The 20,310-nt window shown below is 39.3% G+C and overlaps 1 protein-coding gene and 1 long non-coding RNA gene across 3 annotated transcripts in view; one reads left to right on the forward strand and one right to left on the reverse strand.

Moving 5' to 3' along the window:
* The first annotated feature begins 651 nt into the window (after positions 1-651).
* Positions 652-19,358, forward strand: LOC134299532 (uncharacterized). Its single transcript, XR_010006751.1, has 3 exons — positions 652-814; positions 1,160-1,248; positions 18,315-19,358. It is a non-coding gene; the product is annotated as an uncharacterized LOC134299532 (long non-coding RNA).
* The window catches only part of ptprb (protein tyrosine phosphatase receptor type B), a 96,106-nt gene continuing 83,274 nt past the window's right edge, over positions 7,479-20,310 (reverse strand). For both annotated transcript variants that reach the window (XM_008110945.3, XM_008110946.3), the window contains 4 exons: positions 18,913-19,076; positions 18,320-18,455; positions 12,081-12,201; positions 7,479-7,811 (listed from right to left, as the gene is read on the reverse strand). In XM_008110945.3, coding sequence (XP_008109152.2) covers positions 7,789-7,811; positions 12,081-12,201; positions 18,320-18,455; positions 18,913-19,076 — 444 coding nt within the window. In that variant the 3' untranslated portion in view covers positions 7,479-7,788. The remainder of the gene's footprint in view (positions 7,812-12,080; positions 12,202-18,319; positions 18,456-18,912; positions 19,077-20,310) is intronic.

Raw genomic sequence — 20,310 nt, forward strand, 5'->3', positions numbered from 1 at the left:
CTGGTTACTTTGCTAGCCATGTCTCTAAAGCTGCACCTTTTAAGAGATTGGGGTGACAGTGACAGGTTTGTTGCACTTGCTTATTGGTGACACAGAGGGTGCTTTCAAACAGGGCTTAAACTAGCTTCAGAGCGGGTTAAAAAAATCCGCTCTGAAGTGGGGTAAAGTCCCCATGCCCTGCCCAAAACTGTCAGAGTAATTTGCAGTGCAGCAGTAGTTGGATGGAGTCAGTGGAACGCAGAACGAAGAGACACCCAGAGACGTTAGTAAAACTATATACAAAGTTTTACTTTCTGCAGTAATAATCAAGACAAACAGACTTGCAGACAATGGACGAACACAGGACTCTCACTCTCAGAAGACAGCACTCAACTTACACAATCAGCAATGCACACACACTTGTGTCTGGATACTCCCCAGCTCCAGCCACACATCAAGGTCATCACAGCTTCTTAGCAATTAACTCTTTCCAGACTATAGTACACTCTGGATGATGCAATCAGTATGCAATACAAATTTCATTTAAACACTATCAATACAAAAATCCCACATTAACAAAAACAACCGGGCTTCCTCTGTTGGTGTCCCCATGCTAGCAAGGTAACTTCCGTGCTAGTATGGGGCCACCAACCCCCCTCCCCTGAAAAGCTGTTAAAATAAGAGAAACTTACCAGGCAGCCATGAGGCCTCTCCATCATGTAGAAATGAAGCACATGAGGGGAGGGGGCATTGTGGAGCACTTGGGCCCCACTGTCTTTTGGTTCATCATTTCAACATGCCAGGAGGCCTGCCAGAGAGGCCTCTTGGCTGCCTGGTAAGTCTTCCCTTATTTTAAGGGCTTTTAGGGGGGCTTTTGGGAAGGGGATGGGTGCCATCCTTACTTCTCTGGGCTTTTGAAATCCCGAAGAAGCGAGATGGGTGTGGGGACTGACCCCTCTGTAGCCCCAGGACTACCCGGGGATCAGTCCCCACAGGGCCCATCCCTATTCGATCTTGGCATTTCAGGAAGGCCCTGGTCTAATAGGCTACCTGCTTTGTTCTGAATTAATTCTCTGTTACCTGAAGCATAGTTTGGTAAAAGTCCCACATTTTTGGTCCTGTCTGGAAGGGCACATAGAGTAGTAGAAGAGGTAAAACAAGGGCATTTGATTAATTCCAGATTCTGTCACATTGAGAGTCTCTCCAATCAAACTTCCTGATGACCTTTTGTCTGAACAGCTTGACAACAAAATCCATACCCAAAAGCAAGTAGGTTGAATGCAAAAGCTTGTTTTAAATAAGTGATTGTTTTATTCATGAGTTATTCATAACAGTGTGTGGCACATGTTCTGGTATATTGGATCAGCTGTTGTCAATGTAAAATGTACTTAAAGAAATAGGCTCACATTTTGCCTTGCAGTAACTGCTCCATACAGCATGATTCTTCTTATTGTAAGACTATTGAAATGCCCACCCAAGCCCACCTTAACAGACATTAGCCACATCTGCTAAAAGAGGTCTGTTCAGCTAGCCATCATGGTTCATGGATGATAGCATTTCCAATCCTCTCCCACCAGCAAATGAGGTTGTGAAAATAAGAAAAAGGGCCACTATCACAATTCTGGACTCCACATGGATATGCAAAACAGTGGTTAATAGCAAATCTTATTGAAATGAAGCACTTCCAGCCCATGAATACCACAGAGTCATACTGGATGATACAGAAGACGCCTAAACATTACATATTTTGTTGGATTGGGCTAAATGAAATAGGGCACAGATACCAGTCCTGTGAATATGGTGATTGGATTGTATACATAAAATTATATAATGAGGACCATGACACAACCTCACTGTGCTCTTGCAAACTCAGGGCTGTGCCTTCATTTATTAAATTATGCATGGTGAAGCTTCTGGCCTTTCTTTCACATTTTGAGCATATTAGCAGCTGAACCTCCTTTCACCCTCACTCCAACTGCATTATTAGACATAGCAATGTGTGCAGTTGCCATGTACTTTTCCTCAATAGCTAACTGAATATCTTCTAGCCTGAGGGAGGGTGTCTTATCTTCTAGCATTATTTCCAGCTTCATTTTGGATAGTCTCTTCCTAACGTTTTTGCAGAACAAAGCATTAAGAAGTAATTTACCAATGCCTTTCTTCAGACACTACTAACGAGAGTTACCTCAAGTGTCACTGTCATTGTCAATAAGTGATCCGCAATGGTGTCACCTCTCATTACTGCTGCCACCTAGTAGTTTCCCCTTGAGACTTTCTCTGGCCTTCCACAAATTGAACTATTAGTTCTCTCCTACTGATGCTGCCATTAGTCTTGAAGAGGAGGAATGCATGTTTGGACCACTTCACACTACAAAATTGCAGTGCTATGTTCAGCTATATTTAGCCCTGCCACACAATACAGTCTACATACAGTGGTTCTCAGACGTGTTTTGGCCTACAACTCCCAGAAATCCCAGCCAGTTTACCAGCTGTTAGTATTTCTGGGAGTTGAAAGCCAAAACATCTGGGGATCCACAGGTTGAGAATCATTGGCCTACCGAAACATGGACTTTAGTTTTAAGGAATAAAATTCTCAGCCAGAGAGAACTAGTATATCATCAAATTACAAATCCATGCCAGTGGTAGCATCCTATGGAACATCCTGCTAGTGTGAAAAGGCCCTTGTTCACATGACTTCACTCTGAGCATTCCACTTCTGTGATTCTAGGTAAAGGTAAAGGTTTCCCCCTGATATTAAGTCTAGTCGTGTCCGACTCTGGGGTTAGTGCTCATCTCCATTTCTAAGCTGAAGAGCCGGCGTTGTCCGTAGACACCTCCAAGGTCATGTGGCCGGCATGGCTGCATGGAGCGCCATTACCTTCCCGCTGGAGTGATACCTATTGATCTACTCACAGTTACATGTTTTCAAACTGCTAGGTTGGCAGAAGCTGGAGCTACCAGTGGGAGCTCACTCTGCTCTCCAGATTCGAACCACAAACCTTTCTATCAGCAAGTTCAACAGCTCAGTCGTTTAACCTACTGCACCACCGGGAGCTTCTCTATGATTCTACCAAGAGCTTATTTCTTGATAGAGACCAGTTTCCTGGTATGACTGTCTGCTTACCTGACACTTTCAAATATCATCCCCAATTAAGTGGCTTGGAATTGATTTCATGTCTAGAATCTATGCTTTGTTCAGAGGCCAGTGTTTCCCCTTAAGAAGAAATTGTATCTGCACTTTGATTAAAGAGCTAGTTACATGATCCAGTGTTCTGCTTTGCAAGGAAGAACTCAACACATGTGCTGGTTCAACTCTGTTCTTTTTCTGTTTAAGGTAGTACTTTACTGGAGCATTAGCAAATCCTTGGTTCATGATGGGGAAGCAATGCCTTTGTTGTCCTTCGTGAGCCCACATTTGGTGGATTGTGATGCATTTTTCTATCACCTTCTCTCCTTTTTAACTATATCAATTACTCCTGGAAGCCTGCTGCTGAACATGAGATACTTAATGATAATGCTATCTGCTTTGTGCCAAACGATTCCAAATGCAGTCTGTCCTTACATTTTCTATCTCTACTCCATGACTTGCACATCTGCTCAGCAGACACGAGGGTGTATGCGTTAGCAACCCAGATATTCAGTATCTCTAAATTATACAGGGGTTTGTTTATTGTTTCATTGAAATGAAAAGGAATGCATTTGTAAAGTAATTACAAATACATGTATCACATGGAAATTGTTAAAATAGCTGTTGGCAGCCATGGAACAATGCAGTCCTATCTGTACACACAAAGGATAAAAAGAAAAAGCAAGCAAGCAGGAGCATGAGAAAACAAGCGTCATTTGTATTGTTTGGGAATGATGAAGTATCTTATTGATAAGATGTACAGCCCACAATGCTTGCTCTCACATCATATATTACTGAACAGGATACATTTCCTCAGCAGAAAGATGACACTATAATAGATATCAGGGATGATTTATATAGTGCATTTGATAGTTCTCCAGAGTTGCTCTCTACATTGTAATTGTATTATTGGTAATGAATCTCATTTGCTATGATGCCAGAAAACAAGTTTGTTGATGAACTGCAAATCCATCGCCCTCAAGGCTTTCATTGTTAAAATTACTTCCTCCTCATGGGTAAACATGGAGGTCTTTGACCCTGCATTTTTGGACTTAACTATGACAATGATATTCCATTAACATAGCTATTTTTGATCCTCTGACCCTTCCTCCCACCTTAGAAGCCAGACATCTGCATCAACCACAGAATATATTGACTAAAGGTTCCATCGACATGATGCAGAGAATATTGTTCAGTCCATAATTCAATAAACACGAGGGATCAATCTGTCAGAAATATTTATGTACAATTAGAAAAAGGTGACTGAACAAGAATGTTAGCACAGCTATGGAAGCTTAGGAAGAACAAGTGATTTGAGCTTTCCGTGGGGTAAAATTCAAGTCTAGGAAGTATGCATGATCTGAGCTTTCAAAACACCTGGCACATCAAACCCTGAAAAAGAAGTAGCATCTGCTCCATCAGTCTCCTTGGTGACAAGAGGTTTATACTGGTTCCCAGTTCCTTTCTCCAAGAATAGACAGTATATTCTAAATATAAACCTTCATTTTCTGATCATGTAAGCCTGGTTCCAACTGAGTTAGACAGATACAGAATGTACCTGCTTTGCTAATGTGTTAACAGCCACCACACTTCCTGACCATGAAGGCAGGAGTCAAAGTATTTGTAGCAGATCAATTTTTGATCCATGGAGATCCTGGTCCATGTTTTCTATAGTATTTTTGGGAAGGTGGATATACTTTAGCTTTGAGAAAAAGTGCAACTACTGAACAATAAATCCTGCAAGCTTTAAGTATCTCAAGAACTTATGTCTGAGAATGCAGGCTTTCGTGTGCAACAAGGGAGATCTAGGAGACTGGCACTCTCAAAGGGATATTCTGTGCTTCTATTCAGTATTTCCAAATTCTGAAGAGCTTATTTAAGGCTAGAGGTGTGCAATTCCAAGCTATTATTTAGTGTCTATTAAGATAGCAGCAACCCATGTTGCTGATTGAAAATGTAAAAAGTATGCCATGATCACATTTTCCATATATGACTGGAAGGATATGGAGGAAAAATAGGGTTCTCATCACACACTGAAAAGGTCTTATCACATGCTGAAAAGAGCTGTTATTACAAAATTACCCTGATCAACATTTCATCATGTATGCTGCAGCACATATGGAATTGAACAATAACATATCAATGTTTGAACCACTTTCATTTTTATAGCCCATTAAAAGGCAGATTGTTGTTGCTGTGTGCTTTCCCAGCTTATGTTGCCTCTACAGTGACAGTATCACAGGGCTTCCTTGTCAAGATTTGCTCAGAGGTGGAGGGGGTGTGGAATGAGAATAGTGCAAATACCATTCTGCATTTTATACTTTTTAATTTTTAAAAGAAATATCAGTGATTGTTGTTCCTTGTAGTTGTGTGCCTTCACATTTTTCTGACGTATGGTGACACTAAGGTGAATTTGTTATGAGTTTTTCTTGGCAAGATTTATTCAAAGGAGATTTACCTTTGCCTTCCTCTGAGTCTGAGAGAGTAAACCTTGCTCATTGCCCAAGGGCACCCAGTGGGTTTCCATGGCTGGGTGAAAGGGGTTAGACCCTGCTCTCCAGAGTCATAATCTAACCCAAATGACTACAATATTCTGGTTCTCTAAAAGGAAGAAGGTAGTAGGAAATGAAGAATATTATCTTACATGTGTGGAATCAATCAAGGAAGACCTAGTCCTGATTTGCAAAACTGTAGAAAACTATTGAGAAGGTTGCCATAAACTGAAATAAACAAACAACAAAAATGTCAACAATGTCAAGAAACATTATAATACAGAAATATTAATAAACTCAATTTATCCACACACTCACTTACACACCCCTTACCATTCCTGTCCTTTGGAAATAGAACACAGTCTTCAATGAAAAACAATGCTGAAAATATTTTAAGTCATTAAACCATGAAAATATGCTACAATCCACCTTCTTTGCAACTCTTCCTTTTACTTTAGATAGAATAGGCAATCACTGTTGTATCTTTAATGGGGCAAGGAAGTCCTGGACGTTTTAATGAGATAATTTGTCACCAAAAATTTTGGCTTGTCTTCAGCATCTTTTAAATAGGCCTTGTATATACATTAGGTTTTACATCTAGACTTAGAGCCATTGCTTATTCACTGCCTGCCCTTTTAAAACCAGGCTACTGATGTATTTTATAGTCAAAAAGTGAGGTCAGTGTCACTTCTGTATACAGTTCAGTCTCACTATGGTGTTCTTTTAAGTAAAGATCTTTCATTTAACAGAATTTTCTATTGTGCCACATCTGTCCCTCTTGACCAAACATTGCAGCGTCTTCACAAAAGTGGCTCATTAAAACACCTGCTTAGCTGTAAAGCTCAGCAATCTGGCTCATCACACAGTGTCGCCCTTTAAATGAATTTTGTGCAGAGTGATGGGCACAGAGTTAGAGACAAGTAACTTTTTAGCCACAAATACTATTTCTTGGGGGCCCCCTGGTGATGCAGTGGGTTAAACTGCTGAGCTGCAGAACTTGCTGACTAAAAGGTTGGCGGTTCAAATCCAGGGAGCAGGGTGAGCTCCTGCTATTAGGCCCAGCTTCTGCCAATCTAGCAGTTCGAAAACATGCAAATGTGAGATCAATAGATACCGCTTCTGCAGGAAGCTTCATGTAGCCATGCTGGCCACATAACCTAGGAGATGTCTAAGGACAATGTCGGCTCTTCGGCTTAGAAATGGAGATGAGACCCTCATCCCCCCCCCCCCCCCCCGCAAGTCAGACATGACTAAACTTAATGTCAAGGGAAACCTTTACCTTTTTACTATTTCTTGGATATTATATGTGAGACCACTATGATGTTGTTTTGCAGATCTGAGTGATTTCAGGTGATTTCTCCCCTCCCAGTGTAAAAATATGTGTGGAACACATGGAACTTGGGAGGGAAGAAAGTGTTGGGGGCTACAGTTTCCCCAGCACTGCTTAAGTTTAAGCAGCATAGCAACTTCCACCATCCACATTTGTGAGCTTCTGTGGTATTGGGAAAAGGGGCTGCATGTTATCTGCATAGGTTTGAAATTTATAAAGGTACTAGTATTATATTTATTCATCAATGAGTATTGAGCTTATTAAAAATAGGTAGGAAAAGACAACCTTTTTAGAATGCAACTATCAGAATCCCCATGCTAGCCAATTTTGCTGGCTGATGGATTTGGGAAGTTGTAATTAAAATGGACTTCCCAAGTTCTATTTTTTTAAAAACAAAATGTTCAGAAACATTTTCTCACACACACAGACACATCAGATCTGAAATGTTTAGGTCACATCTTTTTCATACATACAGGGTAAGCTCAGCTCAGAGTGTGAAAGGTCATTAAATGTGTTCTGGAGCATAGGTTAAAAAAAGAAATCTTACTAGTTTTCCAGCATAAAATAGTTTATAGAGAAGGATTCATTAAAATAAATTTAACATGGAAAAATATTACTATCTGAAGCTTAATTATAAACATTATAGATAAAATACATATTTACATAGTATCAAAATACAGTTATATACAACAATATCTATTATATTTAAATTATATACTTTAAAATGTCACCAGACCAATAAATTATACACAGCTTCAAACACGTCTGGCACTCTTGTAGTGCATAAAATATTTTTTAAAAATTAGCTAAACAACAGCTAGCTGATATGACTGCAAAAACGGCAGGAATCTATTAGTGCTTTAGTGTCTTGAATAAACAGCATCTGGAATAAAAAGGAAACTGCAGTTAGAAAACACACAGAGTGGTTTATTTTTATCTTTCCAATTCCAGTGCTTATATTTTTTACAAAAGTATAATAATGATATAAACAGGATTGGTACAAGAGTCAACTGTATCTTAGAATGACTGGCAGAATATTCATTCTTTTCCCCTGACAAGATGGCAGTATCTTTAATAGCTACACAAAAAGCAAAAAATCAGCAAAGCAAGCTTTTTCTATTATGTAGATGCCTGTACCGTGAAGCAGAAGTGTTACATACTGTTTTTCTGCTGATCACAGAGCAGCTAATGCACAACAGTTCTGCAAGGACCATTAATGGTAGACATGGTCAGAGCTATATGTTTACAGACAGCGCAATCTAAACATGTCTACTGAAAAGGAAGAAATACTGAGTTCAGTAGGACATATCATCAGGTAGGTGTATATAAGAATATTGGCTGGCTTTCTGTTTTGTAGTTATGGACCCCAAATTGATCCTTAAATGTTCTGCATTCACTAGTATTATACTCCTGTCCCAATTTCTCATTGCAGCCTTACTCACTGGTGGGAGTGGGCTAGAAACATCATCCACCTTGTATCTAAATTGGAGGGAAGTTTGGAGGTCAAAACTTTGGTTTTTCATATGACTTTGTGGATAAGTTGAGGGTCATTGTGCAGACAATGGAAATCTCTAGCTTTCTTCGGAGCCTAAGCATTAAAATAGGTCTTTCACTGTTCTACTCAGAGAAGAGGATGGTTCCTTTTTTAAAATAAACGTTAAGGTACAGTATTAGCTCTTATCAAAAAAGGACCATCTCTCTTTCTGAGTAGAGTGGAGAAAGGAGAGAGCTTAGTCCATCCTGGGAGAACCTAAAGGAAGCATCAAACTTTTCTACTTTCTCAGCACTCTTTTGAGGGGAACCATTTTCTTGTCTTGGCATTCAAAAAGGCCAGACACCATTATGATGGAAACACTGCTTCTTTTAGTTATCCTGGGAAAGACTAAGCTCTTGCCTATTCTATTAAGGACCTCATCTCATTGAACAAATCAAGTGTCCTAGGATGTTTCCAGCCTGCTTCAAGGATGGAGCCCCATGCTTGCCATCACACGACATTGTGTGACTTCTGGCAAATGCTCCACACCCAATTGGGGTGGAAGTGTCTTTGGATGCTTCCCTCCAAACACGGGAACCTTCTGCCTGGTTTGGACGATGCTTCCCCCGTGTAATGAGGCATCGAGCAAGGCGACAGAGTCACCCATCACGCCTGCTGTTTCACCATGCTTGCTAGCATGGGTGATAAGGTCATAAAGAGAAAATTTATTTATTTATTTATTTCTTATTTAAACTTATATGCCGCCACTCCCCTAGGGCTCGGGGCGGCTTACAAGAAAGGCTAAAATCTAACAATTTAAAAACATCTTTAAAATATCTTTTTTTAAAAAATCTTCTTTTAAATCTAATCAATTTAAAAACAGCAATAGCGGGGATCAAAAGCCTGCCGAAATAAGAGTTGTACAGTATTTACACTGACCTGTGGAGAAATCACTGTTTTTTGAGATCAATATACACAGTAAGGTCCAGCGGTTTTGATAGGACTTATTTCTCAGAAAATCTATACAAGGTTGTAGGCTGAGCTATTCTAAAAGGTTATTGGAAAACACCTATTTCTTTATGACAATCATTTTTATCATCTACATCTTCTTTAACTACTTTTAGAGTTAAAAATATGGCATATGATTTTTCCCACCCCATTTAAAATCCAGTAACGACTCTGTGAAGTTGGTTAGGCTGAAAGATTATGACTGGCTCAAGGTGACTTTACATGTTATGATATGGAAAAGTTAGCATTTGATCTGTCCTATAATGTGCCTTGGGCAGAGTTCATAGAATAGGTTTGAGAGAAAGCTGTAATAAAGGCGTAATGATTTTAGAATAATGTATTATATAATATTATATGTATTGCTTACTCATGATGTGCACACATTGGCACATACTCGGAGCATTCTATTAATTGATTTGTGGGTTTTAATGCTTTTCTAAACTCGGTACATAAATTCTGGGGATTTTCTTTTTAAAATAGCCATTTTATATATGCTTCCTCCTTAATAATTTGTGACCTCTTGTTTCTTGGCTAAATCTTTGGATTACATTCTGTTGCTGCTCATGTTTTCATCTGTGAAATCTTGGAGGATATACACATCCCCCGAAAGTTTATATAATGTGTAAAATAAGCGGGAGGACTTTGTATAAAGCATCTCACTTTGCCTTCTTTCATTGGGGCAAGATGTCCAGCAAAGAAAAATGGAAAAGTAATCCCTACCAGCATCATTAGCTGGGTATAGTAAATATGCCAAATATTTTATTAGCACAATATAATTTCCTTCCTCCAGAAAGCTTACAACCTCAGAAGGCAGCAAGGCATTGGAAGAAAAACATAAAAAGGAAAAACAAGAAGACTGTAATTGAGCTCCAGTGAAATATTCAATGCTTAATAATGGCTAGGGTGTCCTTTACGTTGGAAAACATTTCAAATTACAATGAGATCAAACCTGAGGAGAGTAATGAACCATCCATGGGAATTTTTTCAAAATACTGAGACTTATGGCCCTATCATACCATACTATTATAGTGCTATATTCCACTTTAAATGCTGTGGCAACTTCATACGGGAACTTGGGATTTGCAGTTTAGGGGGGGGGGTGTTTAGAATTCTCCACCAGAGAGCTCTTGGGCCTCACTAAACTATAAATCCCAGAATTCCACAAAATGTTGCCATATATTGTAATTACAGTGAAGTGTGATAGAAATCTTTCACCTGTTTCAGTGGAACTACAATGAAAAGCTAGGCATTACAACTGTGCCAAAGTTACTGCACAGATCATCTGTTGTTTTAGTTGCGCTCAATGATTATAGTATTTAAAATTGTTCTAATAGCTTTTAAATTGTCTGGTTTTTAATCAATAATCTATTGAACAGGTTTTTAATTTTAATAAATGATAGTTATTTATTTTACAATCAATTTAATTATAACTTGCTCTGAGATCTTCAGCTATAATAAAGATACATACATACAAACAAATACAAACATGGACATACATTGACAGGAGTTGGTTCAGTATGGGAAAAAGGAAGAAAAAACAAAGCACAAGAGTGAAGATCATGAATGCAGGCATTCATTTTCAGATCTCAGCAGCTTCCCGAATCTGGCAAGGAGCCTCTCATTCCACTTATACACTGCCAATAAGCCCAGCACGAGCACATACGTGCAAAAATTGCAATTTATTGTTACATCAAAGGAATCAGATAATCATTTAGAGAGGGACAAGGAACTCCTACAGATTGAAAACAAAGTGAGACAGATGGCTATAGCCATCACTTATCATGTTAATCCATGAACCTGAAGTTTGTGGAAGGAAATGAAGAGAACAGTACCATACACAAAGAAAAAGACAGGAAGGGAAAAGAACAGAGACAAATGAAATGGTGGGTATCATGCCCATTAGGACCCTTGCTGTTTACCCCTAGTTAAGCCCTTTTTAGTTAGAGAAATAAATATTTTATGTACAGTTTCTGAGGGGTCAGTCTAGACAGCCTCTTGGCATTTGAAGCCTCCGTTGCCCTGCCCCTTTAAGATCCCCTCAGGGTCAGAACCTCAGGCAAGGCACTTCTGGTTCTTGGAGGAGTCAGCCTTTTTTGTGATTGGAGGGTGAAGAGAGAGGAGGGCTGGAAGGCCTACAAAATAGCACATCCAGCTGGAGCTGTATGAACTGTATTCAAGACCAGTTGGAACTGTATTCAAGTCCAGTGAGAGTTAAATATTGAGACCATCTTAGAGACAGTTGAACACCATACAAGAAAGAGACAATAAGAAGAAATAAAGATTCAAAAGCTTCAATTCGGCCAGAACTGCATCTATCTCGCAAAGACTTTACCTCTTCTCATAAAGACTTTGTAGCGAAACTCAGGAGGAGAGAAAGTCTAAAATTCTTGTCAGTTAATAAATTCCTGTTTGATTCAACTATATAGTCTCCGATCTGTTCCCTGCACAGCCAGTTCACCTTCCAAGTAGTTAAAGATAGTGTGGGGTAGATCAATGGTGGATTACTATCCAAAGCTTAGGATCACTGGTATTTACACCACTAGTTTGTTTAGCATAAATCAAAATTTGGAAAATTGTTCATAAGAAGAATGAATATCATGCAATTCTGAACTCAACAACTGTTAATGGGGCTGCTGTCCATTTCCCAGTGCCAATTAAATTCAGTCTTACCTCTGTGATATTCCGGATTCACATTTTCATATATTGGGAACAATGGGTTTTCCTGTTCACTGCGTAGCTTTCTTGCTCTTAAAACATCTCTCACACATTGATGTAGGTATACATATTGGCACTAGAAAGAAGGAAGAGTGTGTGTCAAAATAAAGGAGGATCATTTGTCATATATATTCTCTCTGGCACCCACACAAGTCTGCTTCTTTACAGCTTAAACAGTCTAGTGGGAGTGGTTGATGGAGATCCATGAAAAAAATCCCCAGATGACCACTGTTTCTTCAATATTTTCCTATTTTGAATAGTTAAAATACCTCTCCCAAAGTTTACTTATGTACAATTGGAGCATTTCCCAGGGAGGACAATGATGTTTCACCAAATCCTCCTCTAAACCACCAAATTCTCCTCTAAATTTGAGAACAGAGGAATGCCTTAAAATAAAATAAATCAGACCATCTAGCTCCATATTGCTAATTGTGGCAGTAGATGCCCATAGTTTGTGGCAGCACAAGCTGAAGTTGATCCCTGGTATTTCTTGATGGGCTCCCATTCAAATATCAATCAGATCCAACCTTTTTAAGGTTCCATATTCAGAATAGATTAAATTCAGCGTGGCATGGGAATGAGAGGTTCATCTCTACTTCCCTCACCTCCTCATGTGCTTTATCTCATGGATCAGAATGGTTGTTCCAGACATTAATTTCCATTCGCTAGTGCTTGTGTTCCCCAGCTGATATGCAACAACAAATTACCTCTAATTCTAGAAGCAATATGCAGCCATTATTGTCTATTTCACTCTACAATCTCTTGCAGGCCTCCATTTGTAGGCGTAGGAGGACCCTAACTGCCCCATGGATTGGCTTAACTTAATTGTTTACATGACTGAATAGCACAACTGTGCCCATGGCTGTACACATTGAATCTGAAAAGTCACTTGAACCACTGACAGGAATGAATCATCACATCTCAATTCAGGCACTAAGACTGTGCAAGGTTCTTTGTCTTCCTTCTGTTTAACTTCAGTCATAATAAATGCATGTTCCAGTTCAAACACACATAATGCTAGATTTTCAGTGTGATCAAAGAACTTTAAAAATATGCATTATTAGGTATCTCCCTTATACCATATAAAATCACATTCAAATCAATAACACATCCATTAAAAAACTATATATTTTTCTTGTGTGAAGGGAATATATTCCTGTTGGCTAATACAATTAACAATGATGCGTGAGTAATATTTGAATTCAAAAATGGTACTTGCCTATTGACTAAGCCATCATATAATAATATTTATAGCTTTAATGGAAAAAATTGCCCTTCAATTAGAAAAGAGGCTTTTTATCTTTATCTGTTTAAACTTGAACCTATAATCCCTACCATAAAGTGTTATGACTTTTCATTACATCCAAAGCAACAGCATTACGTATAGCACTTTTATACATTCAAGCTTAACACATCAGATTATTCATAAAAAGCTTATACAATATTATATTTATTAGTCTTTAAAGTGCCAACAGAACTCTGTTATTTTTTACATGCCAATAGGCTGGTAAATTCAACAGAAACCCACATTCTCTAGTATTTTTAGAATAATCATTTTCTCATTAAGTCTAGTTTACAAGATTGAGGGAAAAAGAGAAGTTCACAGCAGCCAGGCAGAACCAAATTGGTTGAACCAAAGAATGAAGCACTCATGGAGGAAATTTACTCAAAAACTAAACTGCAAACATTCTTTCTACTAGTTGTCTTCTATGTCATCTCTTTCCCCAATGTAGGAAGCAGGAATAGGAAATCTAAAACCCTGAGGTCCTTTTTTTGGCTTGGTGGACTTTTTCAAATAGCTACATCACCTTCCCTATGACACCATCGTTTATTCAGTCTTTCTGCTATGCTGAAAGGATGAAATGCCTTTCCTAAAGTTTGACTAATTGCATAGATAGGGAACGTAGGTTAAATATTGCAGCATTTTGACCTCCTCACCATATCACTACTGTTCTGCAGTGGTGGGATTGTGTGCATGAAGCTCTGCTGCTGGTAGGGTCTCCTATGTCAGACAGGCTTTTGCTGAGGAGCTAGACTAAAGGTGCCCAATGGCTCCTGGGCAGCAATAGTAGTGGGGTGATGGTGGGGAATAACACTAGTGGAGGATCTCTCAGAGACAATGGTAGTGCCACCATAGCGGACACTTGTTAGTACTGCACAGAAGGAGGCATGGTAAGTCTCTTTTGAATGTCTTCTACATTCAGAATGGTGACATTGTTGCAAAAATAACATGTAAACCCAAGTAGATGTGTTCTTATTAAAAGGAATCCCTAAGAACTGTTTTAAGGTTGTGGCGGTAGGGGCTGAAAACTGGTAGATACATCATAATGAATCTTGCATACTTGCATATATATTTTACAAACAGCAAAAACTCAAATGTATAATAATAATAATAATAATAATAATAATAATAATAGATTATGACTATCATCAACTAAAGCAATTAATATCATGAAGACAACGACAAAATAATAAATGAAATACAATAAATGAAGCATAAATTATTACACCAAGGAATGGGGAAAACACAGAAGACTTTGTATGGAAATAAATGAGGACACTTTTGACTGGTAGTATTTCAGGGGTCTCAACAGCATGTAAGTGTTGATGGCCGTAATCCATGGCTGCTGTTAATTTCAGGGATGTGGGATCAGAACCCTCTGGCTGGGCTTGGGGGAATTTAAGCTTCCTTGCCCTTCCATTTCTGGGGTACATACTTATTAAGATTTTATTAAAGCACTGAAGGTAGGCGATTCGAATCTGCAAGACGGGGTGAGCGTCCATCTGTCAGCTCTAGCTTCCCATGCGGGGACATGAGAGAAGCCCCCCGCAGGATGGTAACACATCCAGGCATCCCATGGGCATCATCTTTGAAGACGGCCGATTCCCTCACACCAAAAGCGACATTAGCTTCTGACACAATAATTAAAAAAAATTCCCAACTAGAATAGTTGTATCAGTTGCTTGATGGTGAGTCAACACTTAGATTAATTTCCCTTGACTCAATGATTCTGCTCTAGTTAAAACTAACAATGGATGCAGGTCTCAGGCAGCAACCTATACTGAAGATTGTATAAAAAGATACAGTGTTTTGTACATTGGCCTCTACTGTAGTCTAACTGGCGAAATCCCATTATAAGCCTCACTTCACTTAGAGTTTACAATTTAAAATGTAAACATAAAAATATATCCACCTTATTTTGTTACTCACTGTTGAACAACAGGTTGGGAAGACTGATCTCCTTTCTCAATGCCATCATTAATGCATTATAGCATGATCTATTTGATAAATAAACAGAGTATTTCTCTGACCTTGAGGCTTCTGTGTAATAAGCTTACAGATAAATGTCTACATCCTCGGCTGTACAGTCTTCTTTATCTGCCTTTTTATCTGAAGGTTTTTAAAGCAACAGAATACTTGTCTCATCTTTTGAACCATTATCTTAACTCACTAAACCTAATGCTCTGAAATATCAACCTTATTTCACCCCTGGGGGCAAATCTCAAGTTATTTGTCTCAATTATTTTCAATTTTAAATTACTGTCCATATAGATTGATAGTGAAACAGGCATTTGGCCATTGCTAGTGAAAATTGCTCAACTGTCTCAAAATGGTCAAAAAAACCGCTTTTCTTGAGCAGAGCTATCTAATAGTTATTTACCATTCTTTTTATTTTTGGGAAGTTTGGTGATTAAGCATTCATTTCTGCAATGCTGAAGGTATACACAGAAAAAAGAATCAAGAAAAGGTAAAGGACTAATACTCAGAGCTAAGTGATTTTCAATGAAGTCATGTTAGGCTGTTTGAATCAAAATAACCAAGAGATGTGTGATACCTTTAAGACAAACAGTTTTATTATAGCATGGGTTCTTACTGACTACAATGCACTTTGTCAGATGTGTGAAGTATAAGTGATTCTAGCTTCATGAAATATGAAAGGTTGTATAGGTAATTCACTACTGCACAAGCAATCCTTTGCCTTGGCCAGGAAGATCTGGAAATTCAAAAATGTTATATGATGGCTCAGCACTTTTCGTAGGTGATGTATGAGGTGCATGAAGACAAAAAGGAATGAGTTTAAGACTAGGAAATGGGGGTGGGGGGTGGAGCAGAGCCTGTGAGTCAGGGAGTCCAGAAGCAAGGTGCCTGAAGCAAAGAGGAGGTAGGAAACTGGGAAAAGTAGAGATTCTGGATTTAGTAATGAATGAATGAGTGTGTGTGTGTATATATACACCTCCCCTTAATATACAAGAGGAAGTCACAGATAAAAATGAAAACATACTTAAAAGTTACTAATCTCAAGAACAAAATTTGCAACAGTCTCAAATACATCAGGATATTTTGCAGTTTAGTCTGTGGTACAGTGTGAGGCTAAGGAAAACTTCCCCTGGTGTCTAGAGCAGGGGTGGGAATTATTCAATTTGTGACTAGCTGTGACATGCCTCTTTTAATCATAGAATCATAGAATCATAGAATAGTAGAGTTGGAAGAGACCACATGGGCCATCTAGTCCAACCCCCTGCTAAGAAGCAGGAAATCGCATTCAAAGCACCCCCGACAGATGGCCATCCAGCCTCTGCTTAAAAGCCTCCAAGGAAGAAGCCTCCACCACGGCCCCGGGGAGAGAGTTCCACTGTCGAACAGCTCTCACAGTGAGGAAGTTCTTCCTGATGTTCAGGTGGAATCTCCTTTCCTGTAGTTTGAAGCCATTGTTCCGTGTCCTAGTCTGCAGGGCAGCAGAAAACAAGCTTGCTCCCTCTTCCCTATGACTTCCCTTCACGTATTTGTACATGGCTATCATGTCTCCTCTCAGCCTTCTCTTCTGCAGGCTAAACATGCCCAGCTCTTTAAGCCGCTCCTCATAGGGCTTGTTCTCCAGACCCTTAATCATTTTAGTCGCCCTCCTCTGGACGCTTTCCAGCTTGTCAACATCTCCCTTCAACTGTGGTGCCCAAAATTGGACACAGTATTCCAGGTGTGGTCTGACCAAGGCAGAATAGAGGGGGAGCATAACTTCCCTGGATCTAGACGCTATTCCCCTATTGATGCAGGCCAGAATCCCATTGGCTTTTTTAGCAGCCGCATCACATTGTTGGCTCATGTTTAACTTGTTGTCCACGAGGACTCCAAGGTCTTTTTCGCACACACTGCTGTCAAGCCAGGCGTCCCCCATTCTGTATCTTTGATTTCCATTTTTTCTGCCGAAGTGAAGTATCTTGCATTTGTCCCTGTTGAACTTCATTTTGTTAGTTTTGGCCCATCTCTCTAGTCTGTCAAGATCGTTTTGAATTCTGCTCCTGTCTTCTGGAGTGTTAGCTATCCCTCCCAGTTTTGTGTCGTCTGCAAACTTGATGATCGTGCCTTCTAACCCTTCGTCTAAGTCGTTAATAAAGATGTTGAAATGGTCTCTAGACCTCTGCTGATGCTACAAGCCCAAACAAATGAGACTTTTCACTATGGTAAGCCTCCATAAATGGTGATTCTTTTTAAAATAAGGGACAACTACCCACATCGTCTCACCTAGGAGTGGTTTTCTTTGAAGTCAGTAATGAACTTCTGGTCACTTGCATTTTAGGTTCCCAACATCCTGGGTCATTTTGGATGATCATATTTGGCAGGCAGACATATAATCCACCAGTTCCCTACAGGTTGTCCCCTGGGCTAAAGCAAAGAGATCTATACAATTCTCTTAGGCTTCTTATGTCTTATATTGCAAGCCATACTGGGAAGACTTTTTGGTTGTAAAGACAGCTAAGAAATATATACAAATAAGATGGTGCTACTGATAGAAAGGGAAGAGCGGGGGTGGGTGAGAACTTGAATGAGGAAATGACTTGGGAGGCAAGGTTGTCAATGAAGAGTCTCAAGGGAGGACATCAGGAGCAAAAGGTAAAAACAGTAAAGTAGTGGTTCTCAACCTATTATGGCCTACAACTCCTGGAAATTCCAGCCAGTTTACCAGCTGTTAAGATGTCTGGGAGTTGAGGGCCAAAATATTTGGGGACCCTCAGGTTGAAAAACACTGAGATAAAGGAAAAGAATGGAGAGACAAGGAAGCTGAGAGGTTATGGCACAAGATCCAAAGGAGCAGCTCTACAGACTGATTTTTAAACTATATTGAATAAACCAATTAACATTTTAAAAAGATAAAGATATTCTGATATAATAAATATATTCTGTATCTACAGTTTACCTCTGTTTGAACCATGTGAACCCTGTGAAGCCTCAGATCGTGCACTGCTCCATAAATATCCACAGAGTCCTTCAAGTCCAATTGCTGGAGAATTCGATCCAGTGCAATGAATGTCCCTGTTCTACCAACTCCAGCACTGAAAGATGAAACACAAACTGTTTTATTTAATCTTTTCCCCATTGCTATTGTTATATGCAGGTAGCTCAAATTGAGTTACATTTTGTATTCATTCTTCTTTTGCATTTCATTTCTGAATAGAATCCATATTATTCAGACGTGGGGGAGGACCAAGGATATCTCCCAACCCACTTCTTTGATAATTTCTCAAATAACTGCTGTCTGTGTTTTAGGATGGAAAAACCTTATTGATTATCTAAAGCAGTGGTTCTCAACCTGGGGTCCCCAGATGTTTATGGCCTACAACTTCCAGAAATCCCAGCCAGTTTACCAGCTGTTAGGTTTTCTGGGAATTGAAGGCCAAAAACACTGGGGGACCCCAAGTTGAGAACCACTGATCTAAAGTCACATTGGCTGAATGGTGCATGAAAACACCATTCAGTTATCCTCATTCTTCAATGAAAGTGGTGTCTTACCTGCAGTGTACTATAGTTGGTCCAGCTTGAGGTGTTCGGTTGATATAATCTCGTACAGTCCTTACAAACTGGATAAGGGACTGGGTGGTTTCTGGCACACCATGGTCTGGCCATACAGTATAATGGAACTGTCGAATAAGTCTGGAAGAATCAAGTTGCTCCTCCTACGAGGTACATAGTAGGGAAAAGTTAGACATAGGAAGGAGATAGTGACACATCACTTTCCTTCCCAAGTATTGATGTCTAGCCTATTAACAGTTCTTGACTGCTTTGTCTTCTTTGTTATCGTTATGTGCAAACAATTTTTAGAACAGCAAACATAAAAATGTTGTCAACGATCTGGAAAGTAGTGCTCAGACATATTGCACTGTGTACAGGGTATATAAAAGTAACACACTGGAAGATTTTATGAGTTGTATTCCAATAAAAGATTTTTCTTCCACGTCTACACTGTTCACTCAGTAAAACTAACCACATCACATCACCATTCGTTGGATCTGGATGTTCAGAGATATACTGTACTGGGAAGTGAGATGCTTCCATGCTTTCACATGTCCACATGCTTTTTCATGCTTGCAAACATCATCTTATGTCGCTGAACAGAATGTGAGAAACAGTTTTACAGAACAAATCGGGTCTTGTCTGCTCATGTATAAATTTGACTGTGTTCAGTACACTTCACTCTTAAGCATAGGATCACAGCCTCTTCCTATCAGAAGCCAATCATCATTTAGTAATCAAGTTCTACCAATATGCAAATGGATCTTGTAGAAAGCTTGAGATTAACTGCAAGAAAGTTGGAAGCATATGTTTTTGAAGACTTCAGTTTACTTCATCAAATGCCTGGAGTTAAATGCCTAGGAAAAAAATCTTTATATCTGTGAATGACAACATAAATGCGAAACCTGTGGGTGTACTGATGACATGACAAGTTCAGTTTTAACAATGGTCCTTGGAGAACAAAAGCAGGAGGAAAGATGTTGCCTAAAGCCAAGGTGAGCCGACAACCACATGAATAGTAGAGTTCTTAGAATATAATGTGATGCTGGCTGGGAACCAAAAAGGGATGTCATGAACTGGCCAAGAGAGCTTTCATGAGAATGGGGTGTTATAATGCATGTAGTATGCCAGGAAACCAATGTCTCTGTTTAATCCATTGTCATTGTGCTGGAGTTTGTGGATATGTTCCAGGCCAGCCTCTGTGCCAGAGGATAAATGGACATAAATCAGACATTGGGAATGGGAATACACACACAATGCAGTCTTCCTGGGCATTCAATTTCTTATCTCAGAACAGCAATATTTAAACAACAACAACAAACCTACAAAGCAAGATTGGAAATCAAAACAGCAAAATTGGAATATATCTTCTACTCTTGTGACTTTATCATTAAGAAA

Source organism: Anolis carolinensis, chromosome 5 (genome assembly GCF_035594765.1).
Source record: "Anolis carolinensis isolate JA03-04 chromosome 5, rAnoCar3.1.pri, whole genome shotgun sequence".
In the NCBI taxonomy this organism is placed as follows: Eukaryota; Metazoa; Chordata; class Lepidosauria; order Squamata; family Dactyloidae; genus Anolis; species Anolis carolinensis.